General features: G+C 40.4%; 1 protein-coding gene across 6 annotated transcripts in view; it reads right to left on the bottom strand.

Moving 5' to 3' along the window:
* Window positions 1–17,799, bottom strand: part of CABLES1 (Cdk5 and Abl enzyme substrate 1) — a 57,633-nt gene that overhangs the window by 2,249 nt on the left and 37,585 nt on the right. The window contains exons 5-10 of one of the 6 annotated variants that reach the window (XM_044423814.1): window positions 15,229–15,331; window positions 14,614–14,770; window positions 13,574–13,677; window positions 3,071–3,157; window positions 1,925–2,031; window positions 1–1,025 (exon numbers count right to left, since the gene is read on the bottom strand). In XM_044423814.1, the coding sequence (XP_044279749.1) occupies window positions 998–1,025; window positions 1,925–2,031; window positions 3,071–3,157; window positions 13,574–13,677; window positions 14,614–14,770; window positions 15,229–15,331 (586 nt within the window). In that variant the 3' untranslated portion in view covers window positions 1–997. The remainder of the gene's footprint in view (window positions 1,026–1,924; window positions 2,032–3,070; window positions 3,158–13,573; window positions 13,678–14,613; window positions 14,771–15,228; window positions 15,332–17,799) is intronic. The other 5 variants (XM_044423811.1, XM_044423810.1, XM_044423815.1 and 2 more) reach the window with 5 other exon arrangements.

The raw sequence follows: 17,799 nt of genomic DNA on the forward strand, positions 1-17,799 counted from the left end.
GGGAGACAGTATGTTGCCAAAGAAAATCAAAGCTTAGATTAGCAATGCTTAATATTCAGAAGGCTTACAGAAGCAAATTAGGCATTAGGAGTAGTATCCTACTGCACGCCAGCACTAATGTTGTGGTGTCAGTGTAAACCAATGTGTGCAATGTAACTGGTGCATACTAGGGTAATCTGAAAAGTGGCAATATTGCTGCTTTTTCAGTGCTAGTTATATTGACAAAGCATTAATTTATGACCATGCAACAATATTCATGCTAGAGCACCGTTGGATACTTACTACCCAATGTGCTGGCTAGTTACCTGAAATGTCTTTTTCCAATTTTTTAAATTGTAAAATTTCAACAAAACAAATGTCAGTGGTGGAGGGAAGTAGACAAAAGGTAGAGTGGATCCAACTAGTAGATTCCTGGAAGATTTGCAGTGCATCAGCAGGGGTTTGGATTCCCAAGCACAGAATATGGTCAAAGCCACCCTGCCCTTTTATTCTATGTGCTTATCTTTGCACCTAGCTCTGGTTGGTGGATTTTAGGGTTCTAGTAAAAAACAGAGTAGATACAACAATTTTGAAGATTGCTCACACCTGGTCTATGCTTCATTATGTTATCAAGGTGTTACAAATTATTTGCCAATAAGGTAAGTCTTCTTTTAATTTCTAAACACTCAAATGCCCATTATTAGCATCTTGGATTCGTGTGCATATATCATCATGTGCCTCATATTGTAAATCTCCACCATGCTGGTTAAGAAGATAGGCGGAAGAAAAAAAATCTAAAGCATAGCAAAGAACTAGAATACCTATAAGACTTTGAAGCAGTTGGAAGTTCTAATCCAACAGCAGCTTTCCGTTATTCTCCCCTCCACCCTCACCATTCCCTACTCTTATCTTCTTGAGTTTTGCTTGCTTCCTTTTCAGATTCTGCTAATCCAAGGTGCAGAAACAGCACTGGTAGAATGACGATGGGGAAATGGCAGTAAGACTGGTAGCTTGATTTTCATCCATTCTTTTGCTCTGGAGTTTTCCTGTATGCAATGTATTTTATACACAACTCAGAACCTTTTCTGAACTTCTGAAATCTGGCAAATAATAATTAGTGATCCTTAGCTGATATTCTCTTTTAATTCAGTTGCTCCTTCTGCTGAATCATGAACATGTTCTAATCAAGAATTTTGCAAGTGATTTTGCATGACTAATGGGAGCACCTGTTTTTGCCACTCCTTCTCTCTCCTGCCTCTCCTTCTGCCACCCTTCTCTCTCACCATTTTTCTTCCCCTCCTCCACTGCGCTGCTGGGAAAAGGCTGCTCTTGCCAGAGGCCTGAATGGATCACTTCCAAAAGGCCACAGTTTGCTCATCCCAGCTCTGAATGTATGAACTAACAAAATGAGACTTTGCCTAGGCAGGTTGGGGATGCTGGGAGTTGGAGACCAACACATTTGGAGGGCAGTAGATTAGAAAAGGCTCTGCTTTATTTCATTTTTCCAATAGGCCTTGTGAGAAATTGAAAATGCAAGATAGGAAGCTTTTGTTCATGTTGCTTCTACGATGCAATACTAGAAGAATAGTCTTTTATCCATTAAAATACATTCATGACGTGTCTAGTGGCTGTCACTTGGCTACATCAAGTATTGTGAGAACTCCCCCCAGTTTCCCCTTTCTCTTTCTCTTCTGTGGCCTTCAAAGCAGCATTTGCATCCCTCTGTCCTAACCTTCCAGATCCTTATAATTATTCTGAAACATCCACAGGCAAGTAGTACATACTTAGGCCCACATGCTTCCTATCTTATTAATTCAGCCTTCTTTTCAAAGCAAGCAGCTCATTTGTTCTGTGTCCTTGAAGGTCATTGTTTCAGAAAATCTACTGTTAATATTTTACCTCCATCTACCAAATACACTAAAGGGCAGTTGCATAGTACTGATACCTTCGTATTTTACTGAGTGTTAGCTTGATGTGAGGGAACTTCTCCTTGAAGGTTTCATTCATATCTTTCTTAAGGTCTGATGGCTTCACATAATCAATCACTGTTGTCTGTAACAGACCAGGAAAAAACAAGATGAATTTTTTGGCATTCTTTTGGCATTGCGTTAGAATCAGCAAATATGTGTATTTGCTATTATCTCAAAATGACCCAAAGTACACCTCTGATAATAGCCATGTAGCAACATGGTTATTCTAGAGGGGCAGCTGTTGCAGTAAAGCACTACAGGCCGTTTTCTGGCACCTTAAAACCATGAACAGAACTCAGCTAATTAGATGCATGTTTTCCTCAACTGTTGCTTCAGACACACTTCCCTACATGTTTTCCCCATAATTAATTACACACAATTCCCCCCTCCGCACACAGAAAACACAATCTATTTATTTTTGTAATGAGGAAGTCCCAACAGCCATAAAATGCAAGAAGCAAAAGTAGGTCTGTCAGGCACTCTGTTCTTATTTAAAAGGACTTTAGTGGTGAAAATACTTTTTAGTTATGCTGTTTAGTTATACTATTGGAAAAAACAGAATCTATGTTATGCTGGAGTCTTCATAGGAATTTTGCTGAAGTACAATGACTTTCTGGTCAACAGCAGAGTACCCAGCTAGATCAATATGTTTTCCAACTGGTTTCTAGATTGTGTCATTCATAATGCCTGAGCCATTTATATCTACTCATTCCCTTGCACAGAGGCTGACAGCTTTGCCCTATGCAGACAGCAGAGGACTTTGTTGGAAGGTTAAAGCATGCATCCCACTGGAGGATGAACAGGTAAATTAAACCCTAATGGTACAGCTGATACAAAGTTCTGCAAAAGTAACACCAAACCTGATACAAGGACATTTTTGTTCTTGTGATGCAGAGGATCTTTCAGACTTTTCTTTCTAGATCCAGGCTCTCTGTAACTTAAAAGCTGACTCAAAAATTGAGATATATGTCAGGAAATAGCTGCTGTGCCCTAGGAGGCTGTCCCGATTTTCTCTTAAACACAGTACAGATACTTTCAACCTGATAAATGCCTCTTTAAATGTTAGTCTGTCCTGACATATACTGACTCCTTCTTGTGTCACATTTTATTATTTAATATACCATCAAAATGACCAGCTTTCCCACTGGACCACAAAAGAACATTCTGGGCAAAATCGTTCTTTTTCCATGAAGTGAAGAATCATCCACCTGGGGAAAATGCAGTCTGTCACACCTGATACAGGCATTGGTATTAAACATTACTTAACATTAACTGAACACTGGTGTTAAAACTTAATATTGGTATTAAGTCTTAGCCCAGTAAATCCTTATATTTTGAAGAATAGTTTATAAAAACATCAACAAACATCCAGAGCAGTTAGAATGCTAAATCTGTTATCAGTTTTTGTTTATAGGTTACATCTTCTTAATGTCTTTTTGCTTCCATTTTGCCAACAAAAATGCTTGCTTAGGAATCTGGGAAGAAGCTAATTACCGCTGTAAGAACCAACAAGACACACTAAAAGAAATGGGGCTTGGCCAAAACTTCAACCCTTAACTTCGCAGCTCCTACGTGGGCTGTTAAGCTGCACCCTTCCTCTCACTGGTATTTGAAGGGGAAGGGTTACGTGGCAAAGTTCACCCACTAAGCCAGAGTAGGGAGGCGAACAGAATCTCTTTCTGCACAGTCATAAGGTTGGTACTTTCCTCTGTTCCCATATGGCACTCCAATCTTGCTTCTTTGGTGATTACAAAGTTTGCAAACAGTCACCAAAGAAGATAATTCAAGGTAGATGGCAGGGGTTAGGTAAATTGGCAAAAGTAGGGGCTTGTCTTCTAAGGCCACTTGTGTTTGTATGGTCAGAGGAGAGGATGACATTTGATTGCAGGAAATAAAAGTCAGGCAGAAAGATTCAAGGCTTGGAGCAACAAAGGATGATGCATGTATGGGGAAAAAGCCAGCTAATCCAGTAGGAACAGATCATTAGGGTCCCTGTACCTTTATTTCAGCATCTTCCCAAGGCCAGCAGACTAAAAGGGCAACTGGGATCTCAGAAATTCAGGGCTCTAAATGAAATAGTTGAAGCTCCAGATCTAGAGGATTGCCTCCGAACATGGTCTCTGGTCCAGGGGATTTTGTATCCTGTAAGACTTCATGTAGCTGAGACTTCATTCTAGCCCTAATAACAGTGTTCAAGCCAAGTTCGTGATGGCATCTGGCTTTGTTACCGGGTCTAAATGCTGCAATTTCTGTTGCAGCATAGCTTTGCTAGATAGCATGCTGCTGTTTTTAAACAGACATTTTCTATTATGGGATGGTCTTTAAGCAAGGCCAGGCCTGGTATTCATGTCTTGTGAGACAGAAGTATAATTTTCCAGGATGGCCAGTTTATCATTGATTATGGAATAGAGCAGTGTTCCCTGGAATTTCTTAACACAATTAACACTAAAGAAGACAGTCCAAGCTCAGTAGTTTTCTTCCCAAAACCACATTTACAATTAGTTTAAACCACATGAGAGGTCAGATACCCAGTCATAATGAGAAAAGATGGGCTACAGTTGGTCTTTCCCCTGCTTAAATGACTGACTGGCACTTTTAAGAGCCTATCATAATCTATGGGAACCATCTCTAAGTTGCTCCACAAAATAATAGTTTGTTTCAACGCCCAAACTAAATAAGAGGACAGTTGTACAACAAAGATGGCTTCCAATGTGTTTTGAGCAAACTTTATTAATTTTAATGCCTCTTAATAAGAAGTGCTTGGGACAACTCTTCTACTACAGCTTACCTTAAACCAGGGGTCTCAAATTCGCGGCCCGCGGGCCAATTGCCAGGACGGGCGGGGCACGGGGAAGGGCCTTGCGGCCTTCAAAGCGCTGGCAGTGCCCGGGCCAGCCATGGGATGAGCGGCCCACCACCACCGCGGTGGTGGAATACTTGATGCGGCGCAGCCTCACCCAGACTCTACTTCCAGCGGCCCCCAGGTAAGGTGAGTTTGAGACCCCTGCCTTAAGCAGTGCAACATTTCTACAATTGACTTTTTCATACGGGTAGCTTCTATACAAAGACTGCATTAGGGAAACTATTAATATATCAATGCTGTTGATATGGTTTCTTTTCCTAGCACCTTTTTCTCTTGACAACACTGGGAAAAGGAATATTATGACGTAACAGAGGATGGAATCATGGCCTTTAGCAAAGTACATAGTAAAGATGTGTGTAATATGAAAAGTCCAATCTGCTCTAAAATGGAAGCCCCAGTTGACATCCTCAAGAATATGGCAGAAATTGTGCAGTGTTTTTATATATTTTATATTTGATCTTTCCAGTGAAGATTACAAATGAATGTGGAGGATCTCAGTATTATTAATGTACAAAAAGCTTTACACCTAGCTAATTTTCTGTGCTTTGTGGTGTGAACTTGTCTAGAGCATTTCTGGCTAAAGAAATCTAATAAATATATATATAGGCTTCCAGAACCTCTTAAACTACCTATTTTAAGGGATATATGTTTTTGGCTGCTTTCCTCTTGCATCTTCCAAGTAAACTCTTTCTTAGCTTTCTTTCAGTCATTAGAGCTGCTAAACCGTTCAGTCATCTCTTCTGTGATGCTATTTAAAATGGTAACTTGAAAATTACACATTAGGCTTTTGGACAGCAGGAGCACTGAATGGCAAAAAGCTTTATGAGATGACACATTTTTGGCAAGGCATGGCTGACTCCTTGAATCTGCATTTTTTTTTTTTTTCATTTACAGAGCTACAAACATGTTTTTAGAGAAACCCTTTGAGCATTCTGGTCTGTCTGTTTAAATAGCCAACAAGTTCAGGTATGTTCAAAATTCTTTTAATTAAGTGCCAAGAAGAGAGAAGTTGTACCCAATTATAGTGCAAATTCTATGGAAAAATCCACAAGCACTCTATAATAGCTTAAAAACTGGCTCAGAAACCATTTAGGCAGGGGAGTGTGTGTGTGTGTGTGTGTGTGTGTGGAGATAGCATGGCTTTCATTTACAAAAGTGCACCATGAAAAAATCTCACTACCACATTTAAAGCATGAGATGCGTCCACCAGTTACACTGGAACATTCTGTCTCCTTTAATGTATGGGTCATTTCTTATCAGTTATTTAGGGCATGAGCCTTTGGGTATGTCCATGACCCTCCAAACCTGGGAGATCCACGGGGTGGGAGGCACACAGAAACTAGGAAGCTTTAAACATCCCCTCAGAAACATTTAGGAGGCTGATTTCAGCCAATGAAATACCTTGCCTCCCCTCTCAAGGAGAGGAGGCTCTGGTGCTGCCTGGACTCAGGACCTCGCTGCTCCCCTCTCTAGAATGCTCCCTTCAGTGTCTGCCCCTCAGACGGCCTTCTGGCTTCAGCTGTTGCAGAAAGACAGGCTTTTCCAAGGGATGCTGCCTTTTCCTAAGGCCGGTCAGACAGTGTCTGCTGACCATACGATTGTGCCCTTAGTTGTTAAAAGACCTTGCTATTCAACAGAAGAGGTGAACTGCATCCTTAACTTCTGCTGGTATATTAGGCACAAAAAGAGCAAGGTGGAGCTCTCATAGTTTATAAAGTTCTAAATTATATATAATTTTCTTTAAAATACCAACATCTCAAACCACAAAAGCTAATCAGATTAACATTTAGAACACATATGGCAGGGAACAGGCCCAATGACTTGCTCAGCATCCTCAGCCCCTAAATTGAGCTGAATATATTAACATGCCAGACTGCTTACTTCTGAGGACATGAAATATGTTGTTAACACTTAAACTTACAGAAGAATTCGCATGAGTCCACTGGAACTGGTAGCTTATTTGCTCTGGCAAATATTCAACTATTCTGCCAAATACAACAAGCAGAATGACCTTTCATACCCTTTGGTGGAATGGACAGCTAAAAATTAGGTGCTCCCCTGCAGCAAATAAGCCAGTTTGAGCTTTTGGATTGCCCACCCCTGAGACAATTTACCATACAGACCAGTCAAAGCAATTATAAATGATTCTTGAAGTTTTCCAGCAACCAGCAATTTGCTGAAGCAAATTCTAACCATGGATATCCATTTCTAGACTTACTACCACCCTTTTCTACTGCCGTTTACAAGCTGGAAAAATGTTAAACATACCGTTGAATCAATGAACCACTGGAAAGTGATAACTCCTATGTAAGCAGATCTGGCAAAAATGCTCTAGACTGCGAATTCCAGAATGCCCCAGCCAGCCACACTTGCTGGAGCATATTAGGAGTTGTAGCACAACACATCTGGAAAGCCCCAGGCTGGGGAAGGCTGTCCTACATATTTCAGGCTTTAGCAATGCTTATATTTGCAGTGTCTGCACTCCATTTTGTGTTGCATGGAACCTGCCTTAAAACTTGGCTAACTGCTCCTAAGTTCACTCTTCCATGATTTGTACAGCTTCAGCTGGTTGAGGAGCACAAGTGCTAGGTCCACCTCGCATGGCATTGTCTCCACCCTTGGTGAACTTGGCCTCCAGACTGTATTCCTATAAGCCCCAACCAGCATGGCCAGGGATGATGATAAAGATTCATTACATTTCTATACCGCCCATAGCCAAAGCTCTCTGGGCAGTTTACAACATTACGTCACTCATTCAGATTGCAACTAGGTCTGACCCTGCTTAGCTTCCAAGATTAGGCAGGATCAGGAATGTCAGTCTACATGGAAGGGATTATGACAGCTGTATGCCAAAGCAAATGTTGGCCTGCCTCCTTGAGTTCATTGACTGTTAGTGGCTCTCCAGGATTTTAGGCAGAAGTCTTCCTCCTTGGTTTCAGTGGGGCCTAAGCATGGCTAACTTTCTCTCAATGCAACTCTTGTTTGGGTATTTATTATTTTGTGCCTTTTTCCTGATCTATTTCCATTCTATCCACATAATAACCCTGAGGTAGGTTAGACTAAGAGTCTGTGACTGGCCCAAAGTCACTCAAAGAATGGCATGGCTGAAGGGGAGCTAGAATCTGGATAGCCCAAGCCCCACTCCAACACTCTAAACACTATGTCACACAGGCTTTCAATACATGAAATATATCACACTTTTGTAGGCCAACCTGGTGCTCTTCAGGTGCTCTGGACTACAATGTCTGTCATCACTGAGAAGTCTTTATGGTGGTTTGGGCCAATGGGAATTCTGTTCCCAAACACCTGGATGACACTAGTGTGGGGAAGGTTGCTGCAAACCTTTAACATTGGAAGAATGCTGTGGGTGCACCTGCCATAGCAGAGTTTAGTACAAGGAAAGCTGCAGTCACAGCTCTCCATCAAAAAAGAGAATGCTCAGGCAATATGGAAAGCATCTTCTGGTTTCCTGCTCTAGTGGTCACCAAGGGCAGTATCAATGCAGTGCAGGTAAGCAGCACACTGAAAGCAGTGTGATGCAATTTCCAAGAATAACATAATGAGTCAATGCTGGGCTCTCCCATTCATAGGTTCTTTTAAACAGCTGTCTCCCCACTGTGCCTCTCTGCTTCATGAAAGCAACAAATGGTTTATGTGTTTAAGTTCTGCAACAGAATTTTAAATTTTAAATACACTCCTGGAGGTTCCTTTTATCACCACCAGAACAAAAAGATCACTGTAAAAGGCAGCCTGAATAATTTATATCAAGCTTTACTGCAGGAATAAAGAAACATTTGGTGGCTTCACACAGAAAACAGGAGGAATGACATTTGTTAATAAAGTGATCTCCAGCCTCTGCTTTCAAAATGTTCTCAGTAAATCACCTGTGTATATTTCCATTCTCCTTTCACAGAAATGAGAAGCTACACCATCTTCAAGAATCTGTGCAGCACTGATATGACTTAGTTCTACATTCTGGAGATTGCCTGCCTTCTCCAATCACTTATACATTGCCTAATTTTGTTTCTGTTGCTTCAACATTTCCTATGGCAGAAGGTTTTATGGTGATTCATTACAAAGCATATGCCCTAGTTTGAGAAGAACATTTGTTGGCAAATAGGACCTGTTGCATTTCTGCCTTCTGTGCAAGTCACAGGCACAGAGATGCTGAAGCATCCCAAGTGTAGCAGCCAGGTTGCAATTTAACATATATTTTGCATACAGTGAACAAGCTGTACTGGGAGATTAATGGCTGGACATGAAACAAGTCAAGAACTTAAAGGATTTGCTAAATTTCTTCCTTTAAGGCTAAATTTAAAGAGTTCACTTGATGTAACAATTGCTGCAACCCAGCAGCCTTCAGCTCATTTGTCATTCATCTCACTAGGAATTAGGTTGTATTAATCTTCAAATACTTAGAAGGCAAGAGGGAGCAAGTGTTGTTTGCTCCCACAAATCAAATGGGAACTCTTCCAGGTTTTAAGATTGGCCTTAAGATCTTTTTATTTTGGTCCACTTTTTGATGAGGGTTTTTGATGACAAGCTTCAAATATCTGATGTTGAATTTATTATTTTATTATCCATGTATTGTTCTCCTTAATTGAGTATTGCTTTAGTTGTTTTCAAATTTTGTTATGCTGCTTTAGGAAATGTTAGTTGAAAACCATCATATAAATTAGTAACAATAATTTACTAATTGTAGGACAGCAGCTTTAGATATTCCAACAAGCAACTCCTCTCTTCTGAACTCTAAAAGCTGCCAGATAACTGGGAAATAAGGCCATATCAGTCTTGCTTTATGGAACATAGACTGCATACGCAGGGAACACCTGGGGTAAAGGGCAAACCTTAAGCATTAGTGTGTTCATTCAGAAAACTGGAAGGAAGTGGCGCTGAGGATGAATGCGCCCATTGTTTAACATTTATTTATTGTTCTAAGACATGTGTAGAATTAGTTTAAACAGTGCACATATTTTGTTTAACCACACTGTCAACTCCTGACTTGCACATTCATGAGGGAAGTTCTGAGGAGGTCACAACTCTACAATCTTTCAATATTTATTTTACTTAATTATGAATCACAGAATTGATGTATAGATCCTTATGCCATTTTGTTAAATTAAAATGAACAAAATGAATGCAGTGGATTTTTGCTTTGAGTAAAACATCCCCCCACTCCCCGATGAGAAACCTTCTAGACTGATACTATGTTTGGCTGCATCAGTTCTCAGGAGTCTTGTTATGTTTGCGTGATGCATGCTGCAATCCAGTAATATGTCCTCTCCTTAATTAACCACAAAAGCTGTGCTGTATAGTTTTGTGCTTTCCTTGTGTAAAGCTACTTACTCTGGATGAAGTCCAACAAAAAGACCTCTGCTCATGCAATGGAATGTTCTTCTCCTGCCTCCTGCAGACCTAGGATTTACTCCAGAAAACTCCCCTATGGAGCAGACCTGGGAGAACTGTAGACTGTTGCAGGGAGTCGAAACAGAATTACCCCATTGTGTTCTGTTGTCAAAACTGCTCCATCAGTGGGAGGGGCTGCCCAGATACAACTCCATGTGAGGACTGAATATAGAGTAACAAATAGACTGCCCTATCACACAACTCTGAACACATTAATCGATTGGAGAGCTCTGGTTCTTTCCAAAGCAGCAGCAATAGCTATTTTTATCCAGCCCCATATGCACTATCTATGATTGTTGCTTGTAAGAGAAAAAATTGGAAAGCTATACCTATATTTACATGTTTGGGGCAATTTTTGCCTTCTTCCTTCCTAGACCACAATTTCAAGTTAGATGTTCTGCAATGAAATAATCTCTTACTACCACTAGTGTCAACTCCCTTCTAAATCCCACACAAGCAAGAGTTGCAAATATCCAGTGCCATTAAGGATATTAACCCAAAAGCACGTATTTCACGGAGGGAAAATAAACCTAATTTAAAACTCTGTGCTCTCTCTCATCATGAGCCAAATTCTACAGTTGCCCTTTGGCCTGTTATGTCCCAAGGCTGCTGACATGATTTTACTCAAAAGGCTAGAATGACAAAGCCAATAACAGTCCAAGGTTGCGCTATTCTGAATGGACTAGACAAAAGCTGATTGCCACCACAGATGTTCAGACCATCTTGTTCATATCTTCTCACTCTGCTACGCATGGCTGTGTGTTTGTGTTTCCCCTCTCACTCACTCAATTTCTGTCCAAATCCTTAGCAGAAAATCATTTCTGCAAGGCTGCAGCTGCCAAACTCTAATGACAAAAGCCTGCCAAGTAATGAAAGTTTAATGACAAACCAGAGCTCAACACACAGAGAACAAAATGTTCCATGCTGACACAAGGGCCACTCTTAGCTCTGCCCACTTGTGAAATGCAATCATGAAAACTGTGCTCCATTCAGAACTGCAGACCTATTCCTCCTACTGCATACTTAAAGTATATAAGGGTTTCATGAGATGTAAGAGTGAAAGGCATGGTTTTTATTCTTATGACAGGCATGTGAGGGTAGGGTCTAACACTAAAAGGAATGTACAGGTGAAAGGAATAGAAATGTGTCCCAGGCACATTTCTCCCTGCTTGGCTCTGAGATGAACTCAGATTAAAAATGGCCGGGATGACTTGAAGTAAGGTAAGAAGTTCAGGAGAAGCAGCAGCTTCCAGCTTTTATATGTGAATGAGGCAGTGTCATCATCATATTCATTTTGATCTATGTTATCTGCAGTTATGCTGAAGAGAACTCTCTTTGCTGAAGGGTTCAGATTTAGGAACATGCAAAGTAAAGAAGAGCAACAAAGCAATTTAAGCAATGAGAACCTTAACCATAAGTAAGGTATGGATTTGTTCTCCAAGCTCACTTATATATTAGCCTAGGGCTACATACCACTGCTTATGCTCCTTGAATGTGTGCAGGAATGGATGGGTCTTCTACATAACTTTTTTCTCTTTTACTGCATAAGGTTACTTGTCATTTACACTGGTGGTGGCACCTGCTGGAATGTTTCTAGATGTCAGCAGCATTGCCTGCCCACTGTCCATCCCCTGATGTAGTCTGTGACCCTACTCTTGGCATGAAATTTTGGGTGCGGGTCTTTCATTTGCAACTGCAGAATCTTTCCATTTCAACTTCCTTGCCTTCCCTTTTCACTCGGACCCTATCCTCTGGACACTTGTATTTACAATGCACACCACATGTGCCACTCCAAAAGTCTGCTTCACTGCCCCCCGTGGGTTTAGTTAGTACTGCCCCTATAAAATCAAGCAGTAACCCTTTTCTTATTTATGTACAAATCTCATGACAGGGTTGGGCAAAAAGAAGCTTCCTGTGCACAAGTCGGTCTGGTCCATGTAGGGGCTGCTGCAGGCACCTTGTGCAGAAGCTGATGCAGCACTTGCGCACTTTGAAGCCCACTCCCATCCCACCCCTTGCTGCCCATCTGCTTAGGTATCCCAGCCAAAGCCTGCCAACAAATGAAAGTCTAATGCCAAGCTGCAGAGGTGTTCGCTTAACTGGGAACATTTTTCATAAGCACAGTTGATTAATCAATATGATTAAACAAAATTTTAATTTCTATACAAGTTAACTGTATTAATTTCTCTAGAACTAGATATGCATGTAGTTCTGAGCTTGTACATCCTTGTTTTCCTTCTTATTCTTTACAGCTATACCATCTGGTTAAACATAAGCAAATGAAAATTACCTCCCATGGATCCTAATGAAAGGGGCACAAAAATTATATTGTACTCGCTTGATTTAAAAGAAATATATCTTTAAACAGTTGTTGAGACTTTTTTTTTAACATAGAAGATGCAGACAGTAATTAAAAGGTAAAATAGACTACTTGAAATATAACTGCTTCAGAGATAATGTAGAAGGCATGACCTGTAATGATAGGCTTTATCTATGAAGAGAAGGCAAACAAGGGCTTATGCTGGCAACAGTCCACACAGGACTTTAGGAACTGCACAGTGAAGATCTCAAACTCTGTTTGTAGTAACAGATATCTCAATGTAATTTCTAGAAGTAGTTATGTACAAAACTAGAAATAGATGGGGAATAGACATGCATGAGAAGTTAGATTTTATCTGGATTTACCAAGTTCACCCATTCTGGGCTCAACATAAACTGCAATCCAAGCCTGTGCCTTACCAAATATGTGATTTGCAATGCACTGGACAGCATGATATAGTTGAAAAATGCACACAAATACATCTTAATCAGTGGGAAAAGAATGCATATATTTCAAAGATGTACATCACTGATACATACAATTGGAAAAATATGCATAGATTTTCATGTGAAAAGAAAGAAAAACAGAACTTGCAATCTGATAAGTATTTGAGTCAGAATGAGCTTTGTGAAAACATTTGAAGAACAAATTGGAAAGTACCAAGTCCTGGCTGAATCTGGGTGAGAGGTGAATCCCTGGTAGCGCTTCATGAAGTTCAAGTTGCACTGTCAGAAGGAGGTGGAAAGATCATCTTTGACAATTTCCCCTTCATTTCAAGTCCCCAGTGCCACATCCCACACTACTCCAAAAGTTTCTCAGGTTTGGGAAATTCTTCAGAGCAGCTTTTTAGTTAGTGCTTTTTCATTCCTCTAGTATGAATGAAACTCCATTAAGCACTACTTCTGATCTAACCCAGGGGTTCCAACTAGTTACTCTTAGCTGATGTAAAAAGCAATCAGTCTAAGTAAACCAAATGCACCTGTGAAATTATAACTACCTATAACTCAAGATGAGTTCTTTAGTCATATTACTTACCATATATGAAGGGAATATCAACACCCGCTTGTGCTTTCCACATGGCCACTGAGGATCATCTAAAAGATTAGGATTGTATTCAATATAGTCTCCCAAGTCACTGCCTATGAAGAATATCAATAAACATAAGCAATTGCAGGATGTGTAAACCACCAAGACAAACTTACAGTCAAATTATAGAACACTGCCTTAAACTAGCCTTTCGGCATCCAAAGTATGGTTTTAAAACTGTGTGGGTTTGTTGGGCATGAATGCTGATGCAGGCTATAATAACTGCTTCGGAATGAGCAAGATGGTATCAAGGGTGGAAGCAAAAAAGCAACAGATTTAATTAGATGAACCAATTAGAAGTTGTGAATGGGAAAAGACAGCTGGCTTCTTCCCTGAAAGATCATAAAGTAATCTATAAATTTTAAAACCGATAGATATTAATAGATATCAAGGCAGATGGTATACAAACTATTTATACTGTTCATGATAAAGGGTCTTAATGGGGATGGAGCAATGGTAATGAAGGGCCTGTGCTGCACTGAGAAGGTTTCCAACATGACTAGATATTGCCAGCATTGCTGTCTACTGACAAGAGCCTCCTGGAGTTGCTGCTCCTTTACACCATCACAACCTGCTTGTTTAGCTCCTTGCTCTGGCCCAGACAACAGTGCTGATTAAGGAAGAGCAGCAGATGACACTGCCTACCTGTCAAGCAAGCAAGTGGCACAATGATGACAAAGAGGATATGGGGAATAGCAGATCGTGACAGTGGTGGTGAGAGAGCAGATTCTGAGGGAGGGTGACTCATTTGAGCCTTCAAAAACCTGAAGCCTGGGCTTTTGTCATGGTTCCAGGGTGCCCTGAGTTTCTCGCTCTGAGCTGCTATAAGATCTCCCCATCTGCTTTATCAGGGTCAGCAACTGCCTGTAGATTATGGGACAGATCTCTGGGCCTTGTGAGAGGATGCACAGTGCAGGAGATGCCCAAAAACAACCCTGTTGGGCTATTCCATAAACAGCCAAGATTTCAACTGCACTCTAAAATGCTACCTGTGTCAATGCTCCCTTGGGTGCTGTTAGCCCTTCCCAATGAAAGGCTACGATGGCTTGCATTGCGAAATTGCGAGAAGGATGAGGTGGATTCTATGGTGTTCCTCCGTGCTCCCAAGGCATTGGTTGGAAAAAGAAACTGGGTGTAAGAAACAGTCTAAGCAAACAAGACAAGGGAAAAGAAACATACAGTTTCACTGCTCCACAACAACATGTGCTTAAAATAGATTTACAGAAAATATTTGCTTTATGATGCAATCTTATGCATGACTACTCAGAAGCAAATCCCAGTATTCAATACAGCTTCTTCTCAGGTAGGTGGCTAGAGGATTGTAGCCTTAAACATATTTTAACAAGGCCTCAGCTAGTGCTCAGAAGCATCTGTTTTAATTATGGGGCTCAGTCACAAAACATGGACAGAGCAAAAAGAAGAACTCAACAGAGCCTGGAAGAATAGTTTTCCCTCACCATATTTTACGAGTCAAATCTTGGTTGTTTTGAAAGCATTCCTTCCTAAAGGAACTAGAGAACATTCATGGATTTTTCACTTCTCTTAGGAGGCTAAGGTAATCTGAAATTTGGCTCAGCAGATTTTGGTAAGAAAACTACCCTTACCTTCCCATTAGCTCCTAATTCCACACCTTCAAGGCCAACTATGTCTTTGAAGCAAACTCCTGCGCTAGAATGAGATTGCCTCCCACCTTCTGTTTTCATATCTCTGGGGAATAGAAGCCAGTGGTTAATATACTTTGTATAGGAATGTATGGAATCTTGCATGTGCTATCACATCTTCCCCAACCCGATGCCCTCCAGATGCACTGGGCTGCAGCTTCCAGAAACCTAGGCAGCATGGCCACTGACTATGCTAGCATTGGGTGATGGCGCTTCTAGTCCAATGCATCTGGAGAGTGACAGCTGGGGAAGGTTGTTCTAAAATAAAAGTGGAAGATAACTAATACAGTAAACCAGTTAATTTATCTTCAGATTCACGTGAAATTCCAACCTGCATTGAGAGAAACATTTGAAAATAATAAATTTTGCACTTTAGTAAATGTAGAATACAGAGATTTTGGTTCACTGATAAATATTAGTGATTTATTTTCGTTCTCTAAATCTGGCGTCAGTGACTTTGGGATTTTTACCCTCCCACCAACCCCCTGCAGGCTCCACCTTCCCCCTCTGTGATACAGATTTTTTAATGGTGTTTCGAGTGGCTAGAGAGCACCAAGGGGTTAAATTTAATTTGCTTGCAAGCTAATTTTGACCTTTTTGGTATTCCATAGTAGCTACAGAGCAATAAAACGGTAACAACGACATAAAGGGCTTTGAATACCATTTTAAACATTTTACTGTTACTATTTTAAAATTTTGGGTGGAAGTAGTGGCCACATGGTGTCCCCCCTTGCTCTAAAACACCTTTAATCTGAACAAATCCTGTTCTGCAAACCAACATGATGCATCTTTACCCATGGCCTGATTCAAGATTTTCTATTCACAATGGTTTTTCCACTTCCTTCATTACAGGCACACTCTGTCACAGTCACTAAATATATTTTTGTGCATAGATAGTCCCTTGTAATAAATGGGGTGGGAATTTGCACATTCAGAGACGCACACACTATTGTGTAAAGAATTAGGAGAGGTCATATTAATATAATTACATCTAACATGTTCTTTTCAAACTCTTCTCAACCCTGAACTGGGATTAATAAAAGGACAAACTATGCCAACCTGCACCCACACTCAACAAACTCCCGGTCTCTATTGCAAAGTGCCTTCAAGAGGGGGCACTTTGCAATAGAAAAGAAGGGAAGGGGCTGCTTAAGCCTGGGAAGGAGAACATTAGAGCTGGTGTCCCAGGCCAGCCTTCTGGGGTTCCCAAGTTGTCATCACTACCCCTTTCTCCCAACCACAGATCATTTGGTGGTTTCCTGGCTTTTGTGCAGTTTTTCCCCATTGTAAAAGTTTGAAATGCCTCTCCTACAACTTACTTAAGAACGTTCAACTACACACCAGCTGATCTTTCTTGCCGCTGATCCCACCCACCAGTGGGATGCAAACCCAAGTTCTTCTCTGAAATTGAATTTGGATCCCACCCTTCTTGAAGTACTTCTGCATTTTCCCAACATTTTTTCTGTTTTTTTCATCTTTACAGAAAACATTCCTTAAGGAAGAAAACATAGGACAGATGAATAATGCCTTTTGCTCATTAGCGCTAGGAGTCTCTCATCTGGAAGCATGCTCTGTTTACTTATCTATCTCTTGGTGAAATGCAGAGTTTACTCTTGCAAAGAAATACTATTTAAAATTTCCTTCTTTGGATCTGAGGAGACTTTCAAGTGACAATTTAAGGTAATAAGAAACTTTATCTGGTACTTAGTAATTGTTAGCATCTTAAATAACATGCCAGTCCATTAGTAGTAAAAAACAAACAAACAAACAAAAACAAAGAACAAAGTGTTTTAAAACATGTAAAATGTTCCAAGATTTTATGTTTTCAACAAAAGATACTGTGCTGCAAGTTCAAAAATTTAATCGAACTAACATTTCTAAATAGAACAAAAGGGAAACTACAAGATAAAATAACATCTAACTGGGAAAACACCTGTTTACTCCCCAGCGCTATTTCTGCAGCGGGGAATCCAGAAAATAAAATATATTGATTTTGTGGAAAGGGCTTGTTTGTAACACAACAGCTGATGTGTTATAAACTGCTTACACAGTTTTGTATTTATACTCTATTAGTTTTGTTTATCACACTCAGAGATAAACTACTGCATCATTCTTATTTTTATCCTGATCAAAATACACATATATTCTATGGCCTGGTTTGCATGGTTAAGTCATGTTGGCATGTTTTGATTTCTGGCACATGTTGGGCTCCATTAACCTAATTACCTGCCTGGCCATAGCTTGTAATCTTGTCTGAACCTGAGCAGCATAGCTTGTAGAGTGGCAAAGAACACTCAAATAACTGTTGTGCAAGCAACTGCACAATCTCTTGTGCAAGTCAGTATAGCTTTGTTAAACTAGGTATTACTTGCATTAGATATGCTACTTCTGATTGCTGTTTTGCAATTGCTAACAGAACAATGCCAACTTGTGTTTTTTGTTTTGTTTTTGCTAGCATAACAGTGGATACCATCCAATGATTTATGCAACTTAAGCAGGATCAAAGTATTAGAT

Source organism: Varanus komodoensis, unplaced genomic scaffold (assembly GCF_004798865.1).
Source record: "Varanus komodoensis strain SLA01 unplaced genomic scaffold, ASM479886v1 scaffold14_1, whole genome shotgun sequence".
NCBI classification, from domain to species: domain Eukaryota; kingdom Metazoa; phylum Chordata; class Lepidosauria; order Squamata; family Varanidae; genus Varanus; species Varanus komodoensis.